General features: G+C 40.5%; 1 protein-coding gene across 3 annotated transcripts in view; it reads left to right on the forward strand.

Annotated features, from left to right (window-relative positions):
- Nucleotides 1–390: 390 nt before the first annotated feature.
- Nucleotides 391–26,330, forward strand: part of Dnajc13 (DnaJ heat shock protein family (Hsp40) member C13) — a 107,033-nt gene continuing 81,093 nt past the window's right edge. For 2 of the 3 annotated variants that reach the window (XM_051205901.1, XM_051205911.1), the window contains exons 1-2: nucleotides 392–631; nucleotides 16,331–16,411. In XM_051205901.1, coding sequence (XP_051061858.1) covers nucleotides 16,344–16,411 — 68 coding nt within the window. In that variant the 5' untranslated portion in view covers nucleotides 392–631; nucleotides 16,331–16,343. Of the gene's footprint in view, nucleotides 632–16,330; nucleotides 16,412–26,330 lie in introns of all 3 variants that reach the window. The other variant, XR_007835858.1, reaches the window with a different exon arrangement.

Genomic DNA, 26,330 nt, shown 5'->3' on the forward strand with positions numbered 1-26,330 from the left:
TTCGAGGATGCGCCAGGACACTGAAGTCTAGCGCTGGGCACCCGGGAGGCTCCAGTTCAGAGTTACAGTAGCCCGCGGGACACAGGCTGAGGGGCGTGGCTCCACGTGCGCACCGCCGCCCCGGGGGGCGTGGCCTCCGGGGACGCGGCAAGGGGCGTGGCCCCTCGCAACCCCCGCCGGGCCTGGCGATCTCTTGGCTCAGCCTTTCGCTCCTCGGCGCACGCCTACTTCCCGAGAGGCGTAACGGCGGGCGGCGCGCACGCGGCGTTTCCCGGAAGGCGGCGAATGGGTCGCAGAGGGAGGGGCAATGCCCGCCCGAGGGCGGGGCGCAAGGCGGAAGCGCCGAGGTCAGCTGACTGGGTCTCGTGACGGCCGGGGCGGCGGCCACGCAGGCGCGTTGGTGTGCGGCGCTCGCAGCCTGGGCGAAGATGGCGGCGTCCAGAGCGAGCCTCTGAGAGGCAGAGGGAGGAGCGGAGGGGTGGGGGCGGCGGAGCAGGAACCCGCGGTGACAGGCCCCGGCGGGGAAAGGGAAGGCGAGAGGGCCCGGGGCCGGCGGCGCCTCATCCGGCTCAGGACGTGGAGCCGGCGGCGGGCGGAGCTCGGGCTGGAGCGCCTCCAGCCTCCGGCGAAGGTAAAGCCGCCTCCGGCTGGCTCTGGGGTTCGGCGATGCCGCCTGCCACTCGTGGGGACCCGGGAGCTGCGGTCGGGGACCACTGGGCGGGCTGCTGCGGCCCGAAGCTGCTAAAGCAAGTAACTGCACCTCCGCCCACTGGGGCTCCAGCGCCCCGGCCCTCCCCTCCCCCGGCTCTGAGTGACACTTGCCCGGGGCACTGCCCTGGCAGCCTCACCCCTCTCCCATCACTGTCCCTGTCCCCCTCTGCTCTCGGTTTCTCGCCTTGACTCGACTCCACACCTCCTCCCCCCTGTGGGCTCCGCCCTCGGGATTCCCTCTTGGGTGCCGGCGCCTCCGGTCTCCTTGGGTCAGCGATCTTCCCTCCTCTGGGGTCCCGAGTAGACTCTCATTCCCCCCCCCCCCCCCAGCTTCCCTCCTTAGCTCTGTTTCGGTTTGATGGGAAAGGAGGGGCAGCTGCTCTTCTCCTCTCCAGGCCCTTTATCAAACATCAAGTTTCTTCCCCAAGGCTTTTCCTTCTTGCAGGGTAGCCGGGCCGGTTCGCTGTTGCCTGTGCTAGGTTGCTGTGGTTTCACAGCTTTTGGAGAAGGTGAAGCAGGATGTGGACGCTCAATGGGATGGCTGTTGAGACTACACCTGCATGCCTTTACTCCAAAAATCTCCTGTAGTAGGATGCTAAATTAACTGCTCCTGTCTTGAAACCGTTTCCTTGGTCACTTCGGTGGAGAGATGATGTAAAATAAAAATTGCCCCCTTACATAGAGATGAACTCCCAAAGGAATGATTTCTCACTTCCTGGATCGCGCTTTTCCCTTTTACTCTACACTGTTTAGTTTGTTGTTGTAGTTCTTTGTTTCTAGTTCTTCATTGTTTAACTTTGTTTAGCTCACAGCATAAAACCCTTTTAATTTTCAAATACAATGTAAAACAACATTCTAGCCACAATATTGCACATGGTGGCTTGGATTGTTAATAAATATATTGCATCCAAGAACGGTAAGTCCTAGTTGAGAAAACACTGCAGTTACACTTGTTTTAAAACAGGAAGTACAGCCAAGGAGGAAAAGAGGAGTCAGGGTTAAGAAATAAGGGATGTAGAGACCTTAAAGCTAGAGTCCTGGACCAGTACAGCATTTGTATTCCCCTGAGATGCCATGGGTATTTTCCCTCTCTCCCTCTCCCTTTCTCTCTCTTTCTCTCCTCTCTCTCTTCTTTCTTTTCCTTCCTTCCTTTTCTAATCAGTATCAGTAATAGTTTAAATCATACTAGCAAACATAGTTGCAAACAAATCAAGTTCTTAAGGTAAAAAATTACTCAAACATGAATACCATCAGTAAAAAAGTTATACAGTGGTGGAACGTATGAATTATTTGCAAGAATTTATCTTTATTACAGATAAACAGACGATGGCTCTACAGGTAGACAGTAATAATCTTAAACTCATAAGAAAGGTTAACAGTGGAATCCGGTTCCCAATAGATACTAAATTGGAGTTGAAATAAGAAGGGTGTGTTATAGCTAAGTTGGTCCCATTCTTCTAGCAGTTGTGTACACAGGTGAATGTGAGGTTTCTGTTGCACAGACTTGCTTCTTTGAGCTACCTAAAGTGGGCAAGGTGTAAACATGGTTGTGCAGCTAAACAGCAGCCCAGTTTTATTTGTTGCTAAGGCTTTGGTCTAATGTCCAATGTTTGGCAGTGGTTAAGGTGCAGTTCTTAGTTTGTTATGCTTTGTTTTAGTTTTCATATATCAAGTTGTTGGTTCTTTTTTTTTTCCCCTTAACTTAAAATGTTTGTATTTATTTGTGTTATCGTTTATGTGCCATGGAGCATATGTGGAGTCAGAGGACAACTCGAATGAGTTCCTCTGTTTTTCATTGTGTGGAACCTGGGGGTTGAACTCAGGAAGTTAGCTGTGATGGCTGCCTCCTTCATGTGACAGAAGTATTGAATTCAGGTTGTTAGACTTGTTGGAAGGCCTCTACCTACTGAGCCTTCTTCATGGCCTGCGTTGTTTCTAGATACAGTTTTTAGTGTTTCTCACCTTCATCAGCTCCACTAAAACCTTCTTTTTTATATAAAATAATTGTTAACATGCCTTTTGCTATCCTGAAATCATTTATACCATTTAGCTTTGATTCTGAGACTAAATAGTTTGCTTGCATCATCTTTACAGCAATGGAAGAAAAAAAAACCTAGACTGATTTCTTTCAAGTTGATCACTTCAAAGACTGCTTAGAGAACTGATGAGATGGTGAAGCACTAGCTCAAAAGGAGCTGAGGGGGAGCGTGAAAGCTGGGGAGGACCTTCGGACAGTGGTTAAAAGTTCAGCTAGAAGAGTTGAAAAATGGATGAAAGTGAATGTGCCAACTTAGAGGCTGTTTAGAAGCTGTTTATTATACACAAGCTTCACCGGTGCACTCCTAGGAAACTGAGAGTCTGTTTCTCAGACCCAGCGGAGGGGGACAGCAGCAGAGTTTTTAAGAGGGCCAAGAATTTGCTCTAAATCGTTCTCCACACACACAGAGCCCTTGGGGGAGTATGGAGAAGGTAAGAATATCTAGGGGAGGGAGGAGTCCAAAGCCAAACTGGGGTTAAGGGTTAGTCAGGAGACTGAAGACGACCATGTTTCTTACCCTGTGATTTATACAGGATTCAGACTCATAATTAGCTCAGAGACTGCATCTCTGTCTCCTGCCACCACACTAATTCACTTTGAATATGTCACCATGATCACAGAACACTGCAAGGAAAAGCACAAGGTTACATGAAGCACAACATGAAGGTCAGACTGACTTCTTTAGCTAAACCACCTCCCACCACAGATACACATTATTCTGCAAAAGAGTGGTGCTTGTGGTGTCCTGAGGTTAAGTGTCACAAGGGCATAAACCCAGCTCACCTCTTAGCTAGGTTACTCATGTACCCTTTGCACTCACATCCTGACAAAGAAAGGGGAGACTCATTTCTGATCACGAAATTGTTCACCTTAGTTTCCACTACTCCATATATGTCCAGTTTCCAGTGAAACAAGAAGCATACGGAAAGCTAAGGGGAAAAAAGGAAGAAATTCCTATGAGAGCAATTATCATAGCTACACTCAGACTGATGTAGCTAGCTGATGTAGATAGTGTTATGCAGCAGGGAAGTTCAAGTGACCATTAATGACTGCAGCAGAAAAAAATGGTTAGTCCAATCCTGGATGATAGGAGTAACTTCAAAAACATAGGAACAGAAGGACTTGAACAGAAGCACTGGAAATGAAAAGCACAGTAAAGAGACGGGGAATGCCTGGTTTGTAACTGCTGAGGGGAAAAAACAAACAGCAAACCTGTATGTATGTCAGTAGCAATTATCCATTTTGGGTCACTAAAACTTTGGAGAAGAACACATCCAACGATTTGGAAATAGGGACTGGAGAGAAGGCTCAGTGGATAATAGAACTTGCTCTCTTTGGAGACCTGAGTTTGTTACCCAGTACTCAGGCTAGGTTACTCACAACCACCTGTAACTCCAGCTCCAGAGGATCCAAATCCCTCTTCCAGTCTCAGCACAGACCTACATCTGCTTGCAGATAGGGACACAAATACACATACATTTAAAAATAATAAAAATAAACTATCAGAGGTGTGCACCTTTGCACAGAATCAATCTGTGACAGAAACATGGATGGGTACACATTTGTCATCTTGATGACTCAAATACCACAAGTAGAATTGCTGTTAGCATTGTTTTCTGAACTGTACAAGTTATGTATAATTTCTCAATTTATAGTAGCTGTGGTACTGGAAAATGATATACATTAAGCCCAATAGAATATATTTTGTGTTTTACATTTAAATTTAATTAGGTTGTGGGGCTAGTTCATTATAAATAGGTTTTCCTCTGTGCAAATGAGCGTTTGGACATGGAGGGCAAGTTTTCAAGTCTGTATGTGTCTGTGTCTGTATACTTAACTGGAAGTGCCCCAGAGCCCAGAGAGAGCATTGGATCCCCTGGATTTGGAGTTTCAGGCTGTTGTGAGTCCAGTGTGTGGAACTGAACTCAGTAAGGTTTTCTGGATGATCAGTTCATGCTCTTAACCGCTGAGCCATCTCTCCAGTCCCTAGTTTAAAAGTTTAACCAGCGTTTTAAACATGTTTTCCTTCTAGAGCAGTGTACTTTTGCTGAGTGCATGCCAGTTCATAATCCCTCCTGTTAGAGAAACTGATTCATAGTCATGGAAACTCCCCAGAGAGTCACTGATTTCACGAATATCCTTTTAGCAGCTAGCTGAAGCCAGGGCTTGGTTATGGTGGTCTTCAGTGACTTAAGACAGAATTATCTGGGAAAAGGTGCATCCAGTGTGGCTTATTTGCAGTTATGTCTGTGTACTCTTTATTCAGCACCCCACATACTGTACCTATGGACTGCTTATGAAGAAATAGGATTTCTAAAATAGGATCAAAAGCTATGGGTTTTGTTATGTTTCCTTTGGTAGACTATACCACCTCAGTAGCTCATGTATTTAGCTGGTGTCCTGAGGACTGGTTTGCACTTGACTAACAGGTAGGAAACAAAACACCTAAAGCAGTCTGCAGTAATTACTGTCATGTTCTGCCTTTAACTATAGTTAACGAACTACTAAGGTTTTGCATGGACTCAGCTTTTGCTAATAGAGTCAAAGGTCTGTACCAATTTTATTGAAAGTTAGACTTTTACAGGTTTTTCTGATTTGTGTTCCAGTGGTATTTTTGCTGTAGAATTCCTTTCCCTCAAACTTGTAGATACGATTCAGAATGTATTTGGAGTTTATCAACTCTTAGAGCAGATAAGCAACATTTCCCTCAAACCTTTAAGTTGCTTGCTTTATTAAAACTAGATATTCCTCTTTAAAGGTAATTTAGAAGTGTTCTGTAGGTTATAAACCCTGTGGGAGAAGTAGAAATAATCCAGGCATTTCAAAAATAACAAACTTGAAAGCTGTTACTGTTCCTTAGTATTGAGTGTGAGAAATCCGTGCCATGTAAACTGCCTGTGTTTTAATAGTATTTCTTAGGTATGGGATGCTAACTGTAAAACATAACTCAAACTATGTTTGCTGCAGGGTTAAAGGGAAAATAAGTTAAAAGATCTCTGTTCCTGAATAGGGCCTCCTTACCATGGTAGATCTAACCTTTGAAGGGCCTGCTAACTGAACTAAAGAAGACCTTACTCATCTAGAGTGTGACATTGCAAAACCAGATTCTGCTTTGAGATACAATGAAATAGAAATAAGGTCTAGAAAGTGTGAAAACTATGTAGGAACTAGAATGCATAAATGATCAGCAGCTCAGATTTGAAAAGAATTGAGCACATTTCTGAAAAGAGGAATATTCCTTCAGATGAAATATGTTTTTCAGTTTTGGAAAGGGCAAAGTCACAATGCACTTTCCATGAAAATTTAATTTTTCAAATAATAGATAAATCTATCTAGAAATGAAAACTGTTCTCTCAGATGGAATCAACATATGCATGATTAAAATAGGCTAGATGCCTCAGTTGGAATCAACATATGCATGATTAAAATAGATCTCTCTCAGCTCAGCATTTGATTTATATTGCTAAATAGGAAAGACAACAAAAGTAACTGCTGTGGTGAGGTAGCTCAGTACAGCATGAGATCCCAAATTCAGTACCCAGAACCCATTTCAAAAAGCCAGGCATGTTAGGGCCTATATTCTCAATTCTGGGAAGGTAGGGACTAGTGGATCCCTGGGCTCACTCACAGACCAGTGTGGAGTGACTGTGAGCTCCAGGCTACTGAGAGACCTTGTCTCCAAAAAAAAAAAAAAAAAAAAAAAAAGTGAACAGGTGTTGATGAACAGCTTTGGGGATTGGCCATAACTTTGGTCTCCACACACACATTTGCACACACAGTTAACTGCTGTGTTACATGTGTCCAGTACTCCCCCACTGAGACCAAACTAAGAGTGTGTCTTCAGTTTTAGGGGTTGCACTTTATCTCCCTCCTCTTTAGTTCATGAAGAACTTTCTAATTGTCTTGACTTTTTAAGAAAGAATGAAGCAGAATGCTGATGTGGCAAATAATACAATAGCACACTGTAGCTTCTAGACAGTTATTGGGGTATAAGATTGTCAGTCCAGCATAGATGTTACTGCTTGCTTCCCTGTTTTGTGACAGCATTTTTCCTTAGGGGATCAAGCTCTTCCAGTTAAGGGACATTGAATGGGGTGTACTGAAACCACATGATGTGTTTCTTGCTATTTTAAGGTTATTATAGATATCATACACAATGCACACATTTATTTGTTCTTTCCAAAGGAAATGCTTTAACTTGTACTTAGTCATGTATTAAAATGAAACAAAATTTAAAAAAATTAACCTGGGTGCAGTACTTTATGTCCCAGGCTATGGAGGCCAGAGGATCACCTGATTGTAAGAGGTTTGAAGGCAGCCTAGGTAACTAAATGAGACCCTGACTAAAAACAAAAATAGGGTTAAAGTTCAGATGGCAGGTTTCCCCAGATACAGCATATTTTATTTCAGTTTAGATGTAGCTTTTTAATCTGGGTAAAAGTCAATATTCTGCTAGCCATTTTTTTTAAACCTTTTGCTCAAAAATAGTACTAAACTAGTAATATAATTTATAATGATTTCAAATGTGATTGTGAAAATTGGATTTTTAAGAAGCCAATATAGAGGATTCTCCTTTAGTTAATTGCCACATGGGTGGTGGTTCCCATACGGGGCCGTGACTGTGCCATATTAGATGTGCTTGCACAGGAAATGGTGAACAGTGATCCCGTGTGGGAAAACTTCTTTGGAAAGTAAGGCACTCCCCTGGATTTCCCTCAGCACTCTGTAGGCATGTCACTATTGGCCAAGTCAGAAGAGCTTTATATCAGACCCTGGCATGCCTCCCTCCGTCATCTTACTTCATTGATTTATCACAGTTCTATCTTTCTGTCTGTCTGTCAGCCCATCTTAAGTTTTGATGCATTTCAGAACAGTCATGCTTTTAATCCATTACCTGAGAGCAAATTCTGTACTTAGAGTTCATAGCCTCAAAATGAGAAAGTTAATGTCTTCCCAATATTCTAAATTGTCATATTTATATAAGAATTTCTTTCAGATGGTTGTGCAAAATGTATGCTTTTAACAGATGAAAAACCTTCTTACTCCAATTCCCTTGTTCATTAATTTTACTTTTTAGTGTTTCCATTTATCCTTAGCTACTGAGTCCTTTGAATTTATTTAACACAAGCCAGCCATGTGTGCTTAATTTTGCTGTGCGTGCAACCTTTTCCGCTTACAATCTGGTTGTAGTCTGCCTCAGACTGTGCCTATCTTAGTCCCTTCAACCTGGGTTTGTTCAGTGTCAGCTTGATATAGGGTCCTACCCACTGGACTCAGATTCTAGCTCTCTTTTCCTTCCCTCCTCTTTTCCTTTCCTCCCTTTCTCCCTCCCTCCCTCCCTCCCTCCCTCCCTCCCTCCCTCTCTCCTTCTGTGTATGTGTGTCAAATCAAAGTCATGCATCTCCTCAAGACCATTATAATTTTATTCATAAAAGGTTGTAAATGGATGCCAGCATTACTACCAGTGATAAATTAAAATGTGAATGTTATTCGAAAGCACAAAGCCTGAAATTTATTGAAAAGAGTGACTCCAGCCAAACACCGTACAGTTGAACTTAGGGCATGTGCTGTCCCTGAGAACAGCCATAACCCTTTTTATTTTGTATTGTTTTGAGGCAGGGTCTTTATATTCAGCTTTTACTTATTCAAATTCATTCTCCTGCCTCAGCCTCCCGAGTTTCAGGATTAGTAACTAACACCACCATGCCTTCCAAGCGTGAATTTAATTTGCCTTTTTAACTTTTATTACATTTCTATCAAACGAATAACCTGAGATGTTGCAAAAAAGTTGTACTAGTGAGATACCAGATTATAGAGTGAAAACCACTGAAGCTGACCTGTCAGCCAGTGGAGATACTTTCAGCAGAGTTTAATTAAAGGGGGCGTGCAGATAAATTTTCCCCTCATTAAAATAGCAAGTGTAAATCTTGGGATTTGAAATGGGACATTCTTGCAGGAATGAATTTAGCTAATAGCGCTTATTTTGTCTTGTTTTTTGTTTGTTTGTTTGTTTTCTTTTGGTCTTTCAAGAAAGGGTTTCTCTGTGTAGTCCTGGCTGCTCTGTTCTGTAGATCAGGCTGGCCTTAATCTCTAGAGATCTCCTGCCTTTGCCTTTTAAGTGCTGAGATTAAAAGCATGAGCCACCACTGCTTGGCCTTAGCTGATAGTTTTAGGAAGTGGCCCACTCAGTGGTAGAAGGCTGACAGGATAGGATCCCATTCTACTGTTTATCATCTTTTTAAGCTGGACAGTTATTTATAGCATGTCCCTGTTTGAAAAAAAAAATGACTCTTACCGACATTATTTGCTTGATGCTTCAGCCTCCTTGGAGCAGGAGATCTGCAGTTTTCTTCATGAATAATAAAGGATAGTGGCTACTTAAGTGTTTTTACCCATTAATAATTATATTTGAACTCCTTTGAGCTTTTTAAAAATAGAGAAGAGATAATGACTGGACATTAAATTTATTCATGAAATTTCCTTTTTTCCCTCAAAAGTTCACAAGTGGTTAAATAAAAATTGTGAATGCTGATTAAGTCAACAGAACCAGTACTTTTGAAGTTAGAAATTCTAGGCAATTCATTCATCCATTAGAAATAGGGTCCCAGATACCCACTGAATTGTAAACCAGCTGGTAGTGCTGAACTCTGTCTGCTGTGTTTTTCCTGTGCACACATACACGTATACACAATACATTTTTCATCTTAGCTAATCACTTATCAGTGTGACCATGACTTTTGAAATTGATATGGGCATTAGTATCCTTAGTGTGCATGCTTACTGAGAACATTACCCTTTCACTAGAGGGAGCTTGACATGTGTGTCCACATTGCCAGCATCTCTACTCCTAGGTGGGTCCATTGTGAAATAAAATAAGGGATACCTAACAGCACACTGCCACACCTTGACAAGCAGTCTGATTATAAGAAGCTGTCAGGTGACTGATTTCCTTAGTAGCATGCACAGTGGTGCAGATGGAGTTAGGAGATCTCATCACTTGACTGAGACAGTATGCATTTTAAATCTTGTAAATTGCTTCTGAATTTTTCTACTTAGCATTTTCAGACCATAGTTAACTAAGGAAACTGACACAGCAGGTAGGTTAAGTTGCTCTACATCTAATTGTAGAGGGTTGGTAGTAAAAAAGAAAAATAAGGGGAATCATGTGATATTATCCCCCCCCCAATGCTTTAATGCATATGTGTGCTAGTAGATTGTAGTAGGATATCCACTCCACCCACACATGTTGCACTGACCACACCCATTTGGGCATGGTCACATGTTCAGATGTGATGGGGTAAGCTGGTCTGGGGTTTCAGACCCCAGCTTGCTATCTTGGTTCTGGTTGGGTTACAGAACAGCCTGGGTATGGATCCTTGGAACGGGATCTTGTGGGTCATTGGTTTCTCATGTAAGTGACTTCTCCCAGAATATAATATATAACCCATATTTTATCCTTGTCCTGTGTATCTTAATCTGTGCATCTATACTTGGAAAATATAGAAATAGAAGTGCATGGAAGATGCTGAGCCGCGGTAGTGCGCGCCTTTATTGTCAGTGCTCCGAAGGGATCACAGAGACCCAGCAGGTGGATCTCTGAGTTCGAGGGCAGCCTGGTCTACTGAGTGAGTTCCAGGATAGTCAGAGCTGTTACACAGGGAAAACCCTGTCTCAAAAGACAAAAACAAAAATGCATAAAAGAGCCTGTATGGTAGTTGCTGGTTAATATTTGTGAGTCTTTGTTCTGAGTTAAGAACCTGAGTTGTCTCCTTTAGTCCATACCACCTTTTGGACAGGTATTCATCCCTATTCTATAGAGGGCTGTAATTCAGAGAAACTATGAAATTTGTTCAAGGTCATGCAGCCAATAAGTGATAGCTACTACATCTACCTTTGACAATAAGTAGTACTGTTTAAATTTACCATCCTTCCCTTGGTGATAGATGGGTGCTGCTGTAGTGCTTGTGTACATGGACCAGCAGCTCTGGAATCTGTGCCACAGCTGTAGAGGTCTTCCCAGGTAAGTCACCTGACCACCGTGCTTTTGAGCATCCCCGACTTGCCACTCATTTTCTGTGGTTCATTTGAAGTTTTTCCAGTTCTTCCTCTGAATGGTACACAGTCAACACACTCTACCCCTCTCTTCTCTTCCTAAAGTCTGGCCTGGAACTAAGTAGGTAGCCCAAACTAGCCTCACTTATGATGATGCTCCTGCCACAACTTCCTAAGTGCTGGTATTATATGCATGTGCCACTGTACCTGGCTCTATTTCTTATATTTTTCTGCTTTTTGTGAATTGACACTACATTTTGTGAGTTCTTTGTTTAAAAGCATGATCATATTCTGAAAAAGTTAATGCAGTTTTTAGGCACTCATTGTATAAAATATCTTTAGCTAAGCACTGAGCCAAACTCCTGGAACCCGTTGTAGAGAGGGAGGAGTGATGAGCAAAGGGGCCAAGACCATGCTTGGGAAACCCACAGAAACAGCGACCTGAGCAAAAGGGAGCTCACGGACCCCAGTCTGACATCTGGGAACCAGCATAGGACTGAACCAGGCCCCCTGAATGCGGGTGTCAGTTATGAGGCCTAGGCAGTCTAGGGAGCCTCTGGTGGTGGAACCAGTATTTATTCCTAGTGCACAAATGGACTTTGGGAGCCCATTCCTCATGGAGGGATACTCTCTCAGCCTAGATACATGAGGGATGGTCCCCAGTGACATGACAGACTTTGATGATTCCCCCATGGAAGGCCTCACCCTTCCTGAGGAATGGATGGGGGGGGGGGAGTGAATGGGAGGCATTGGAGGATGGGAGGGAGAGGGAACTGGGATTGGTATATAAAATAATATTGTTTCTAATGTAAATAAAAATTTATATCTAAAAATTTTTAAGGATGCCAGTGATTTTCCTGAGAGTATAAATAAACTTTAAAATTTAGGAAGGTTGATGTGACTCTGCTGAGAAGTGGGTCCCAACCTCAGACCTCAGTTAGCCTGGTTATTTTTCAAAGGCAAAAAGTTAGTTAAAATACTCTTTTTCTGAAATCTCCTTGATCAGTACCTGAAGTCATGCATGGATAGATTGTTGTCACATGTTTGTTTGGAATAAGTTCAAAGGGTAGCTAGCTGTGTGTGGAAGTTCTCCATGGCTTTATTTATCACAGGTGGTAGAGTATTGCGGCTTTGGAGTCTTTGTTCTGCTTTTACTTTGGTCATTTGATTCTCTGTTTAAACCTGCATTTTCAAAAGTTATTTCATACAGGTGTTTGATCCTTTCCAGCTAAAGATAATAATTGAAATAAGTTTTGAATTAGCTCAGGAATATACTGTCAAATGATACACGAGTAATTACATAGCCGAAATGGATTTCCTGAGGTTGAGGGAATATAGGAAAGCATGGACCAGAGCCTCATCCAGCCATTTAATTACCTGTGTAACCTTAGCATGTAATTGAACTTCTCTAACTTAGTTTTCTTGTCAACAAAATGGGAAACATCAGGACAACAGGATTTGATAAATGTGTGGTAGATGCCTAGCCCAGGCACAAACAACTGAGTACTTGGTAAGAGTTGCTGTGTAATTAATTTTAGGACTTGCCATAAGTTAGAATGGGATCATATTCTCCCACCTTTCAAATACCCGTCAATGGAACTATTATGATTTCTATTTTGAAGCTGTATAGATACTAATAACAGCTCTAAATTACCTCATTTGTAAGGTGACTTGACCACTTGGGGGCCCGTGGTCCCTTATTATGCAGACATACTTACCTGAGTACACCATGACCAAAGGGCAAGCCTTTCCTGCCCTGGAGCAGTTGCTCCCATAAAGGCCCACCTTTGCTTTATTGGCTTTGCAAAAATCAGCAGCAGCAGTAGCGGATGTTGCCTTCCAAAACATTACCCAGAAAATGATGAGATGTTGTGAAACGAGCTTTTAGATTTAGTTATTTTTATGTTTTTGGTTTTTTATTTATGTTCTTGTTGCCTATGGAGGTCAGAAGAGGTCATTGGAACCCCTGAAGTTGGAGTCACAGATGGTTGTGAGGTGCCATGTGGGTGCTTGGAATTGAACCTAGGTTCTCTTCAAGAGCAAGTATTCTAAACTTCTGAATCATCTTTCCAGTCCCAGCTATAGAATCTTGATGTGTAAGACTTGAGTACTTCCTTAGTCCTCTTTCTTTTCTGCCACCAGGCTAGTCTGCGTCAGAAATGTAGTTTTCCTTTAATAAGCAATCCTAGTAGCCTTTGTTTTTATAGTATGTATTAGACCTTCTGTCTGTCTTTGCCTCAAAATCCTCTCAGTGTTTTCATCTTTCCTGAAATCCGTCCTTCTGTGAATGGTATGCACCAGTGTGAGTCTGAATCAGTGACATTAAGGAATTCATTTTTCAGATGCTCTCTGTAAGAATTCATAACTCTCCATTGTCATTAATTGAAAGTTATTTTGCCTTGGTTCCCTTGTGGATTTATTAGGGATCATGTCTTTTCCTTATGGCTCATGCCCTAATTCTATGTAGCCCATGCTGGTCTCTGGTTATCCTTTAGCTTCAACCATACAAGTACTGAAATTCCCAGTGTGTACCTGCAATCAGGACTTTATATTTTTTCTCTGATTTTTACTTTATAGTTCTTAATGATATCAACTAGTTACTCCTTAAGAACATCTTCCTTCCTTTCAGATTGCCCAAGATAGAGCTTTGGTATTGACTCATTCTGTTTTCTTCAGTGTGGACCAAGAATCCAAACCCCATTCTTCAATGTCAGCCATTTACATTTATGTCCATCTTTCTCTTTTATCATTCCACTCTCTATATGAGGAGAAACTATACCATATGTGTAGTTTAGTTTTTTGTTTGTTTGTTTGGTTATTTATTTATTTATTTATTTATTTATTTATTTATTTATTTGAAGACAGTTTCTCTGTGTAGCTTTGGAGCTTGTCCTGGAACTAGCTCTGTAGACCAGGCTGGCCTCAAACTCACAGAGATCCACCTGCCTCTGCCTCGTGAGTGCTGGGATTAAAGGCATGTGTTACCACTGCCTGGCTTAGGTTTTTTTGTTTTTATTTTTTGGCCTTTAGAGATGATGTCTCGGGTTGTTTTCAGCAATAATTACTGCAGATGATTCAGAAGGAAGGAATGTTGATGGGTTCAATAAGTCTTGGTTGGCTCTTCTAGTTATATCAAATGCAAAATATAGAAATAAAGTGCCATACTCGTTCAAACAAAAGACACACCAACTCAAGCAAAAGGTGGCATCTACTTGAGCAAAGGGTCACGATCACCCAACCAGGGCCACAGACACTCAAACAAAGGATCACACGCTGTTACAAGCAAAGTATCACACCAACTCAAAGCAAAGGGTCACAAGAGCTATCTAGACACTAGTAAGAAAATGCAAGTTAACTATAGGATGAATTTCTTTGTTTCTTATAAATAATAAACATTCAAAAATTGGTGTTGTTGTTCTGGTCCTTAGAGCGTGAATTAATATAGCTTTTCTAGAAAATTTGACAGATCTTCTTTGGACTGCCCATGGGATTGCCACGTTACATTCGCTAAAGCAGATACTTGTCCAGTATAACTGTTTTGTGTCAGTATGTTTTGTGTACTCCAGAGACATGTTAATGAGCTAATAGGATTAGCTAGATAACAAACTGAGCTTTAGACTATGAAGGGTACCATGGGGAAAGCAGAAAGAGGAGATGGTAACAGTCTAAAACAGCCTGGGTAGGGTTGGTTCCACTGTAAATTGTGATAGTGAGCAAAGTTTTGAAGCAGAGAACGTCCAAGCTGCAGACTATCTGGGGGAAGAGCATTCTGTGTAGAGGGTAAAAACTCCATAGCAGTGTTATGTATAATAACCAGACGGTAGAAACAACACAAATGTTCCTTGGCAGATGAATAAACAAAATGCATTTGGCAAGGTCCCTTATATAGGCAGAACCAGTAACAGAAAGTCTGTTTCTCACTGCCAGGTTCTGTGGGAGGAGATCCAAGATGTGCCTGTCAGTGAGGATCTGTTTTGGGTTTTGTTTGTTTATTTGTATGTTGTTTGAGACAAGGTCTTATCACATTGGCCTATAACTCACTGTGTAGACCAGGCTTGCCTTAAACTCAAAATGATCTATTTGCTTCTTGAGTGCTGGGATTAAAGGTAGGTACCACCATGTCCAGTGACAATTGGTATCTTGTTGGGGCAATGAAAAGGTTTCTGAGTTGGTGATGGCTGTGGAAGAGTTATGCATACCCTGAACAGAATCATGTACTTAAGATGGTGAATTTATGCTCTTATGAAGTATGTAAAGATGTAAAGCAAGTCTAAGAGAGCTGTAATTCCTATTATTCCATATGAATTATTTGCATTTTGGTAAGTATCTTAGTAAGTTTTAGCATGCATTTCTAGTAAGGCCAGGGAGACGGGGCCACTTCACAGCTGAGAGACCAGGCCACACAGTCTTCCTTAGCCTCTGTAAAGTAACGTTATGTCTCCAAAACATCACCAGCCTTTCATTAAGTCACCCTGAATTTATTTTTTTTTTCTTTCATAAAACGAGTAGTTTCTGGGTTTTGTGCCCTGTTAGGTTACGGGCAGTCGATACGACACAGCTACATTCTCAACGCATGCACTGAGTCATCACAAAGTCAGCAGGCTTTGCCTGTTGTCTGCTCTGTCCAACCAGAGGAGTCCGCTAATCAGACTGCTGTAAGCACGCGCCTCTGGACTCTCAGCTTCAGTCTCTTTATTGCCTTCATGCAGTCTGGTAATGAAGTTTACAGCTGCCTTTTGGGTAGTGCTGTCCTAGCCTGGTCGGGAAATGGAGTACTGTCTAACCTTAATATTTTTTCAATGAATATTTAATTCTATGGAGAAAGATGGTGGTTCTGTGAAGATGTATGACAGTCTTAGGGTAGGTTGTTTTGAGACAGGGCCTCACTGTGTAGCTCTGACTATCCTAGAACTCACAGAAATTTGCCTGCTTCTGCTTCCTAAGTGCTGAGATCAAAGGTATGCTCCACCATGTCCAGCCAAGTGTTCCTCCCTCCCTCTCTCCTTCCTTCCTTCCCTCCCTCCCTTCATCCCTCTTTTCCTCCCTCCCTCTCTCTCCCCCCCCTTTCCCTCCCTCCCCTTCCTTTTTAGATAGTTCTTATTTGTAAATCCTTAGGAAATACTGCTGCTCCCTCAGGTGCCAAGGGGAGGCAGTGTGGCCAGTCCTTAGCTGTGCAACAGAAACCTCCTGCAGTTGATTTGACTTTTGATGATTAATTTTAGATGCTCACCATGTGTTTGACAGTGTTAGATGTAGAGACTAATTTTCTCATCTGAAAACTTGTACTGGATTCCTTGTATTCAGAATGTTGATTTGGGACAAGCAGTCCAGTGGTTCCAGGGGAATAAAGTGGTTGAGGAAACAACCATGATACAGTGCTGAACACAGCATTGAACAGTCCATGTCCTCACATACCTGTGGCAATTCAGAGTAGGGACCCGAGAGATACTGTCCCTTGCTGTGAGGGAGTCAGGGAAAATTAACACTGTATAACACTGTACTGAGGGAATCCATACCTTTGCCTTCCAGGTTTCAGCACAAAATGAACATAATTAGGGAAAATAAGGATCTGGCCTGTTTCTACACAACCAAGCACTCGTGGAGGGGAAAGTAAGTATCCTTTGCTTTACTTTTCTGAACTTGCATAAGGAATCCTTTGAACTCAGTGTCAGTGTCTTTAATATTTAAGTGGGGTACAACCCAGCAGTGCTGTTGGGCTTTCTTCTGTAGAAAGCTATGTGTGCATTTTAAATGTACATGACACATGGAAACAAATTTCTGTCCTTTTTTCTTTTGATCTTTCCAAATTTTTCTTTTTTAAAAAAATTGAAAAGTAACACGAGAAGCTAAGTTGTGGGTTTAGGAGGTTGTTGTCATGTCCAGTTTATTACCCAGAGTCTAGCCTATGAATCAGCCATTTGCCTCTAGTGAGGTTTGGGGCGGTTTTAAAGACTGCATCCATCCATCCATCCATCCCCATTTGAATGAATTTTTAGTTACATTTTTTTCTTGAGTGGAAACATTTCTTGTTTTATATTTGTTTTATTCTGACTAAGATGCCCTTGTGTTCCCTTCCTATAGGATGGATGGTAATTCCTTCCCCATAGATTATTGTAAGAGCAAATGAGGTGATGTGGAGTGAATGGAGGCTTTGCAATTTTGCCTTAAGTACATTGAGTATTCAGTTCATGGAACTTGACTGTTACAAATGTGGTTACTCTGGGAAGCATTGAATAGTGATACTGAGTGTGTCTCACTTTGACAAACATGTGACCAGAGTTTTCTCTGTTGGGTCATGAGTAAAACCCAACATGTGTGCATAGTTTTTGTTTGTATTCTTCACTTTGCATTTCTTTGGTTGATGGTATGATGGCCTCTTAGGGTAGCTCAATATTTGAATGATTGTGTTTCTGACTTACCTTAGACTGTTCCCTTTAATATCTTGCTTTATGAACTTATTTTAGTGAGCATAATTATTGTCCTTGTAGAATACTTACATATGTTTCATTGAGCAAGATTAGAGAAACTTGATGTGCACAAGGTAATGTTAACTGCTAATTCTTTGAATTAGACTTCAAATTATCTCTTTTTTTTTTTTTCCTGTTTTTTGAGTAGTAGATTGCTCTGATCATTATAACATAGCTCCTATTTTTAGTTTGTTTTCTGCACAGTGATACTTCAGTTCTAGAGGAGGCTCACTGTGATGCTTGCTGTTTTGTGAGCTTGTAGGTATTGTAATGTGATTCTCTGGAGCTTTTTAAATGCTTTTAGAAAATGATGACTAATGCTTAAGAGAATCCATTTATTTCCTTTCTTTCTTTCTTTCTTTTTTTTTTTTTTTTTTTTTTTTTGGGTCTAAGAGAGTAATGTCATTTCTGTTCTCTTTGCCCAGTTCCCTTTCCTCCATTCACACCTGGAAACATTATCTGTTTTCCTAAGAGCTATAACATATATTTTATATACCATTAAAACTCACCTGTTCAAAGAAAGTATATAATTTACTGATCCCCCCCCTTCCAGTATACATAAACTTGTGATGTGTCACCACTATTATTATATTGTGATGTGTCACACACTAAAAACTAAAAAACTACTTTCCTTAGAAATCACCATCTTTTGCCAGCATCTGTAAGGCACTTATCTACTATGTGTCTTTGGGTTTGCCTATTTGAAACATCTCATAGAAATTAAGCAGGTTAGGATGTGGTCTTTTTTGGCTACCCTCTTCCAAGTAATGTTTCAGGGTTCATCTGTATATTAATAGCATGTATCAGTACTTTTTTATTGTCAAAGCATAGTTGGTTGCATGACTGTATCACTTTTTGATAGTTCTTCAGCTAGTGGGTATTTGTGTTGTCTCCACTTTTTTACTCTTATGAGTAAAGCTTATATGGATATTCTGTGGAGGTTTTGGATGAGTCAGTATTTCTGGTTCTCTTGGGTATTTCCTAGAAGTGAAATTGCTGAGGCTTATGGTGACTGCATGTCTAACCTCTGAGAAACAGCAGAATGTTTGAGTATCTTTTCATGTGCTTCTTGGGCATTTGTCATTTTTGATGAGATGTCTGTTCACATCATTCACCCGTTTCTAATTAGGTTGTCTATTGCTCTAGTTGCTGAGCTGTAGGAATCTCTTAACACAGTGCTGTAGCAGATAAGTGAATTGCACATATTGTTGTGGTCCTGGGGGAGCCTCCCAACTGTCTTGGTGCTATTGTATAAAGTACAGTTTTAGTTTTGATGAAATCAACTTGTTTCCTTTTTTTATTACTTGTGCTTTCTGTCAGTTGTAAGAATTTGTTACCTACTGTAAAGTTACTGATTTACTCCTGTGTTTCTTCCTGTCTTTTGTAACTTTGAGTTAACTTATATGTGATGTGAAGTAAGGATCCACATGTGGAGATCTGCTTGTACCTGAGTCACTTGTTGAGAAAGCCATTCCTTTCCCATTGAGTTTTTTTGACCTTCTTGTCAAAAGTCATTTGATCTTAAATGTGGGTTCTCAATTGGATTCCATTGATCATGATGCTTGTCTGTGCTAAAGTAGCAACATGCTGGTTTGGTTTACTGTGGCTTTGTACCCTTTGAAACAGGGAAGTGCTGGGCTGCAACTTCAATATTATGTTGAATATTCTCCATTTCTTATACTACTGTGTCAATTTTTTTTCAGTGAGTTGTCAATTTTACTGAAAGGGCTGGGTTTTAATGGTGTTGCATTGAGTTTCTATCAGTTGGGGGTGTACCGCTGCCTTGGCAGTGTTCTCTCTGATCTGGGAATAGAACATCTCCGAGTACTTGAATGCCCCTTTCAACGTGTTCATTTTCAATCCCCTTTCCTCACACAGTGCCTTCGGTTGACTGTATGCTTTGTGCAGCACTGAAATCCGATCGATATATTTAATTCTTTTCTGACCGATTCAAATCTAGGTTTAAAGTAGTCTTCAGCGGTCTTAATATAAAAAAGGAAAAATGTCATTATTCAAAATTTCGTTTTTTAGTTGCTAGTTCAATGTTTCTCTAAAAATGTGTGTACAACACATGTGTTTTTTGTTTTGAGAACTGGAGCTTGTTTTAGGAGATTCTAGATCCATACACATTGCCATCTGAGGAAATTACTGTGTGTGATCAAATGAATACATGACTTTTCTTTCCCTTCACATGCCTCACTTAAAGATAGCCCTCCAGCTTGTGCCCCAGGGATATTTGTGTGAGCCATTTCTGTACCTTTGTGTTGTTTCCATCACACCTCACTTCCAGCTGCCTTCTGCTTTTATGAATATAGGCTTCTTGGTTGTGAGTATAGATCCCTGGGCTGGCAAAGCAGGTTTTCTTCTGTTCTTGTTTTTCCCATTGGGGAAGTCCATACATAATTTAATTACATGTTTCTTCTGAGAGCAAAAAGGGAGATTACAGGGAATAAAAGCACTTTTCTTCCATGAAAATAAGATTTCCTCTTTGGCTTAAGCAAGCCACTTCAGGCCGGAAGGAAGGTGCAGATGTTCAGCTAAAGCAGAAGTGCAGACTCGCTGTGGAAAACTTCAAAGCAGTAAGTTGTTTTTTCTCTTTAGATGGAATTTACAAGAACAGACTGCTAGGGGTCACTCCGGTGTTTGTTAGGAGAGCAGATGCTGTAAATTTGAATGGGATTATATTTTCCAAACAGGATTTTAAGGGAAGCACATTAGGAAAATTTTGGATTGGTCTGTGAAATTCAGTGACAGATGATTACCACATTACAGACAGCTGTGATGATTAGTGGTGAGGGAGGGAGGGGAGGAGGAACATGAAGCTGGTAATTTTTATGCTTATGTTCAGAAATGAGAGTTGGACAGGAGAAGAGGTACCTTTTTCTTTGCTTCTTAGTGTTTATACACCTGAGCAGTTTTAGTGGGCTCCTGAAGGTCTTGTAATGAGTAATAACTCATCTTGCTGAGTTATTAGGACAGGGGTTGGAGTTTGTCTTAGCTGTTGTTTCTCTTCTCTGGGGAGTATAGCTTCTAATGACAATAAGCCCTCCTGGGTAAATTAGATTTTTACCAGACACCGAGATACTGATAGTATAACCAGATGAAAGACAGATTTGCCTACTCCTTTTATTCTGTATTGTAAGTATCAGTATACTGAAGCAGTCATAATCAGTAAAGGAATAATTAAAATACAGAATTATAATCAGTTTATTTCCCTGGAATTTAAAAATCCTTACCCAATAATTAATATTCATCCCTCTAGCTGAAAAACAGCAATAGAATCAGCTAGCAGTGATTGGTTGTTTGGTTATGTGGTGGGCACATAGGTTCAAAGCCCTCAGATGCATAATTTCTTCTAATTCTAATGTGGTAAGTATATATGTTATCCACATCTTTCAAATGAAGAAACTGTCACTTAGTTATCAGAGGGTCCATAGTTGATGAGTAGCCCAGGAAGTATTTGAATGCAGGCAGTGTGACACAATAATTATGGTGGGCACAACAATTATGCCCTGGTGCCTCCTGTAACAACAGTGCCTTGTAGGAAGTAGAGGAAATCTTGACTGTGTGAAGCTCTGAGTGAATGTGTGTTGTTGATAGGACTTTTCCATGTCAAGGACCCTAGCCTCAGATTCTTGGAACCGAGTGTGAGTGGTGATGGTATGCAGAAACTGTCCACCATACCTTTCTACCCACTTAAGACTTCTCCCCTACAAAGACAGCTCCTTCCGAGACTAGACTAAAGCTTTCTTTAGTCCAACTTGGTACCATAAGTCCTCCCTCTTTGCTTCTCTTTATAATAGGTTCGCCTCCTTGTCCAGTTGCATCCAGTAACCCCACCTCTCTGTTCACCTTGCATAATGAACATGCTGAGCTTTCAGAGTATCAAAGCTTCTCCATAGAGAGCCCAAACCCACCTGACTCCCAGTTTTCAGTGTGTCTGTGTGTCTTCTCTTCATTCCATCATCACCCCTAGGCAGGTCCAAGTCCCTGGAGGTTGTGCAAGGACTTTGCAGTGCTCCTTGTCAGTTCTCTAACAATGAGACTCTCTCTAGTTCAGCTGTCTTCAGTTTTAATACTAGACAGCCAACATTTTTGCTTGGAGAAACTGGTATCTCTGCTTTTTAACTAATGAAATTAAAAAAAAAAAAAAACCCTAGATTTTGTGAAGATAACTAAAGGTTTTGAGGAATTAGACTATCCTAAAATGACTTTGAGCGCCCAGTGTGCAGCAGAAAGAAAATGTCACTGGGGGAAGAACTAGGTGTGGTCTGTGTGAAGCTGGAAGACGGAACTTGGACCATTTGGAGGAAATACGTACTGTATTACTTGTGTGGACCAATTGTCAGTATCTACAGAATTGGGAAATTAATACAGTTGCTTTTAGGGAAGATGAGTTAGCTCCCTGCACCAGTGGTGGCCAATTTTAGTTGTCACCTTTCTTACAGTATAATGAAAGGTTATGCTTTTTACTATGGGGCTCATTGACATAAACTGCTTTATCTGAATAAGTCTCTCTCTTTTTTGAGGACATTGAAAGAATTATTTTAAGTTTTAAAATAATATATAAGACTGGAATGCTAGCTTATGTACTGTTTGTGCAGAAGATCCATGTTGGATCTCAGCATTCATGTTGGGCAGTTCACAGTTACCTTTAACTGTAGCTTGTCCAGGGGATTTGATGCTTCCTGTTTCCACATGTGCCTGTACTCAAACATGCAAACCCACACAAAGGCACACATGTATGCACCTAATTAAAAGAAAAAAAAATTTTTTTTAAAGCAGTATGTGTAGGTCTTAAGATCTCAAGCACTTGAGCCTTTTTTTTTTTTTTTTTTTTTTTTTTTTTTTTGGTGATTTTTCAAGACAGGGTTTCTCTATATTGTTTTGGAGCCTGTCCTGGAACTCACTCTGTACACCAGGCTGGCCTTGAATTCACAGAGATCCATGTGTCATTACCTCTCGAGCACTGGAATTAAAGGCATGGGCCACCAACGCCCGGCTGAGCCATTATATTATAAGGAACTTATTCCATACAGGAGAGTTGGATTTTCTCCCCTGTGACAAAACAAGATGATAGAAATTTTCTGTACAGAGTAATTTGGCACTACAATGATATCCCAGTGTTTATGTGATGTCTGTCTCTACTGACATAGCCATGTTTCTAATGATTTGAGTAGGTTAACAACCTAGGTCTGAAATGGACTTCCTGATAGTGACTGACAAGTCTCTTGTCTCTTAGGAGACCTGTCTTTCATAGTCACTGTCATGTCATTGAACTCAGCTCAGTGTAAGGCACTCATCTGTGGTGATGCCGAAACAGCTTTAGTCAGATATTCCAGTGCTTCCCCTGGAAAAGAAGAAGAGACCACATGGGAAAATCATGACATAAAAATTGTTTTTGTTTGCCAGGCAGTAGTGGACATACTTTTAATCCTAGCACCTGAGAGACAGAGGCAGGCAGATCTCTGAGTTCAAGGCCAGCCTGGTCTACAGAGCAAGTTCCAGGACAGTCAGGAGTACACAGAGAAACCGTCTTGAAAAACCAAAAGGAAAAAGTTTTTGTTTTTGATTTGTTATTTATTTCTGTTTTTGAGATAGGGTTTTCCTGGGTAGCCTTGGTTGTCCTGGAACTTGCTCTATAGCCCAGTCTGTCCTCAAAATCAGAGATCTGTCTGCCTCTGCCTCCTAAGTGCTGGGATTAAAGGTGTGCCCCAATACTACCCGGCTATAAAAATTATTTTGAAGTTGGTATCAGTAGTCATAAAGACTAGATTTAAGGTTATTACTGCACTTTTATTTACAGAAATTAAAATTACTCAGAAATATGTTTTATGTAAGTTCATAAAACTTTGCCTATTAAAAAATCTAGGTATATGAAGAAACCTTTTATTTATTGACCTTTAGTTTCCTAATATTAAATAGCATAACTAATAGGTAGTAGAAATTGCTTTTAAATAAGTTATTCTGCTACACTAGTCTGTGAATTATAAAAACTAAGTGTTCCAGTAATTCATATAATTATATGTGTATATGTTTTTAGTTTCCCAAATAAAAAGGAAACAGGTGTCATGGGAGTCAGTAATGAAATATTAAATTTTTCACTTGAGGGAAGAGGTACGTATTATTATCTTCCTTTAAATTGTGTTTATGGCCTCCTTTGTCATGAATTTCTCATGGATTCTGCTTTGTTTAGTCTGTTTCTTTTGTAATTTAATTCCATCTGTTTTTTTCTAATCATAATTTATTATGTTTGAATTACACATATAATTCAGTTACATTCATCCATGCTAAGTGCTCAGCATCTTCCCATGATTCCTGCCTCACTGACTAGGTAGAGTGTTGGTATAGAATGCTGCTGTCACATCAGAAAGATCACATTGATCTCAGTGACAGAGTTGTATGAGAAAAATGTTGACAATAAAACAAGAGACAAAGTGATTGAAATTATTGTCAATATTTGGACAAGGGTACAAAAAAAAACTTCAACTAAGTATTAGCAAACCTAATCCAACAGGTGTAAGCCTGGCTTCTGTAGTGGTGTTAAGCATATACAGTAAGGAAGGATGGCCTTTACAGTTCATGTTGCTGGGAAAATTGTATGTACACATACTGAAAAATGAGGCTACACCTACATCTTTTACAACTCCAAGTGAATTTAAGACTCAGTATAAAACCTAAAACAAAACTTTGAGAAAAAACACAGAAATACTTCAAGGTATGAAATGGATGATATTTGACAGGTGATAGGTGAAAGGGAGTGACAAGACCTCTAAAGCATGGGAAATGAAAACAAAATAAACACATGGCATCAAACTGAAAACCTGCTACAAAAAAAGCCAAGAGGAAATGGAGAGACAAGCTGCCAAATGAGAGACTGTATTTACAGATCATACAGCTAGCCAGAGGCCAATAATCAGAATATGTAAGGAACTCCAAGAACTAGATAGCCAAAAGTGGGGGACAAAAGCCCTGAGTAGACATTTTTAAATGTTGTCAAACAAAAGCCACACACGTGAAAAAATGCACTGTCACTAGTGGTCAGGGAAATGTTAATGAAAACCATGAGGTATCATTTCATTTTATTAAGAATGGCCGTCATCAGGAAAACTAACGGTAAGTATTGTGAGGGTAGATAGAGAAGGTGCCCTTAGACACTGTTGGTAGTGATGTAAATTACTATGGTAATTTACTCTGGAAAATGGAAAGAAAGGTCTTTAATATATCCAAGCAGAACTAGTATAGGATACAGGAATCACACTATTGGGTATATAAGCCAAGAGACAACTCTGAAGAAAATAAACATTGTCACTCTCATGCTTATTTTGGAGCTATTCACAGAACGCAAGAAGTAGGACATTTTAAGTGCACATGGGCTGACAGAGGTATAGTGTGTTACCTATGCATAAGGAATACTATTCAGCCATAAAAGTAATGAAATTGTCATTTGGGACATAAGTGAAAGTGGAGATCAAAATAAGCCAGGCATGGAAAAGGTAGTACATGGAGCTCACACAGGTGGGGTCTTAGAAAGCTCATCTCATGGAAGTTGAAAATGTATTGGTACTTACCATAGATTTATAAGGGGAAGAATGAGGAATGGTCTATCAGTGGACTCTTAGGAGTAAGACATCAGTGTAGAGCACTTCCGTAGGACAAATGAGCCTCGGGACTTGCTCTCCCCTCCTCCAGGATTGTTGTGTGATGTTGCAGAGTGGCATGTCTCGGGATTACAGTGATGTATTTCAAAACAAACAGAAAGATTTTCAATATTTTTATCATAAAGCTATGGTAAATGTTCAAGAAAGATGGATAATATTATTCTGGTTTGAACTTTATTACAATGTATGCAGTAGTGAACAATCACATGACATGTAAAATACAGGAATAAGTACTACCATCAGTTAAAAATTAATACAGATGTTAGAAGGGGCTTGGTGTGGTAGGATGAGAAAAAGAGAGTATATAAAAAAAGTATATGAGAAGAGAGAGTGTATAGAGTATATATGTATTGAACATTTTTTAATGTATTCCATTTTAATCCGTGTGTGTGTGTGTGTGTGTGTGTGTGTGTGTGTGTGTGTGTGTTTGTGACCTGACCCTTACTTCACCTTAGGGAGAAATATGTTCTGTAGTTTTTTGTACCTAGTCTAAGCTTTAAAACATCGGGGAGAAATATAATACGGATTTTATCCATGCTAAAAAAATTCATATCAATTTTTTGTCCATATGGAAATAATATTGGTATATTATTATTATACAATATGCTGACTAGAAAAATGGGCAATAAAGAAACAAATGTTTCTGATCTCATGGATTTTGTTGTTGTTTGTTTATAATACCCATCAAGTTCAATTTATATTACTCCTATATTCTTGGATATATGGCCTTCCCTTGAACTGTGGTTGATTTACCAGGGGCTATACTCTTAAATGGACTCCCTTTCCCAACAGCTATTAATTGGCAGTAATTTCTTTGGTCAGGGTAACACTGTATGCCCATCTCTCTTCTCCATGGTATGGCTTGACCTTAACACAGGTTTTGTGTATGTCACAATTCTTGTGAGTTCATATGTGAAGCTAACCTGTTGTGTCTGGAAGATTTCCTTGTAGTCATTCACCATCTTACATTTTTTTCCCACCCCTATTCTACAATGGTCCCTGAGCCTTGGGATAAGGGGATTTGATATAGATATTGATATGCCATTTAGGGCTGAACATTCCACATTCTTAGCACTGTAATCAGTCGTGGGTCACTGTGGTAATCACCGTCTTTTTCAAATAGACTGTTCTCTGAGGAGAACCCTCTGAGGAGGGTATAATAACAACTCACTGAAGAATAAGTTTAACACTATGCTCATTTAGTAGAATAATATTAATAAGTTCTCCTCTAGGGGCTATGACTTGTGTAATGACGGGTTCTTGGCCTGACAATGGTGCCAGGTATGGGTTTCATGTTGGTTACTCCCATCACAATTGTGCCATTCTTGTACCAGTGGACATTTCTTGTCTGGCCAGTCATCACTGTAGCTCCCAGTGTTCATAGCTGGCTAAGACTGATGA

The sequence above is a fragment of the Phodopus roborovskii genome, unplaced genomic scaffold (assembly GCF_943737965.1).
Source record: "Phodopus roborovskii unplaced genomic scaffold, PHOROB, whole genome shotgun sequence".
Lineage (NCBI taxonomy): Eukaryota > Metazoa > Chordata > Mammalia > Rodentia > Cricetidae > Phodopus > Phodopus roborovskii.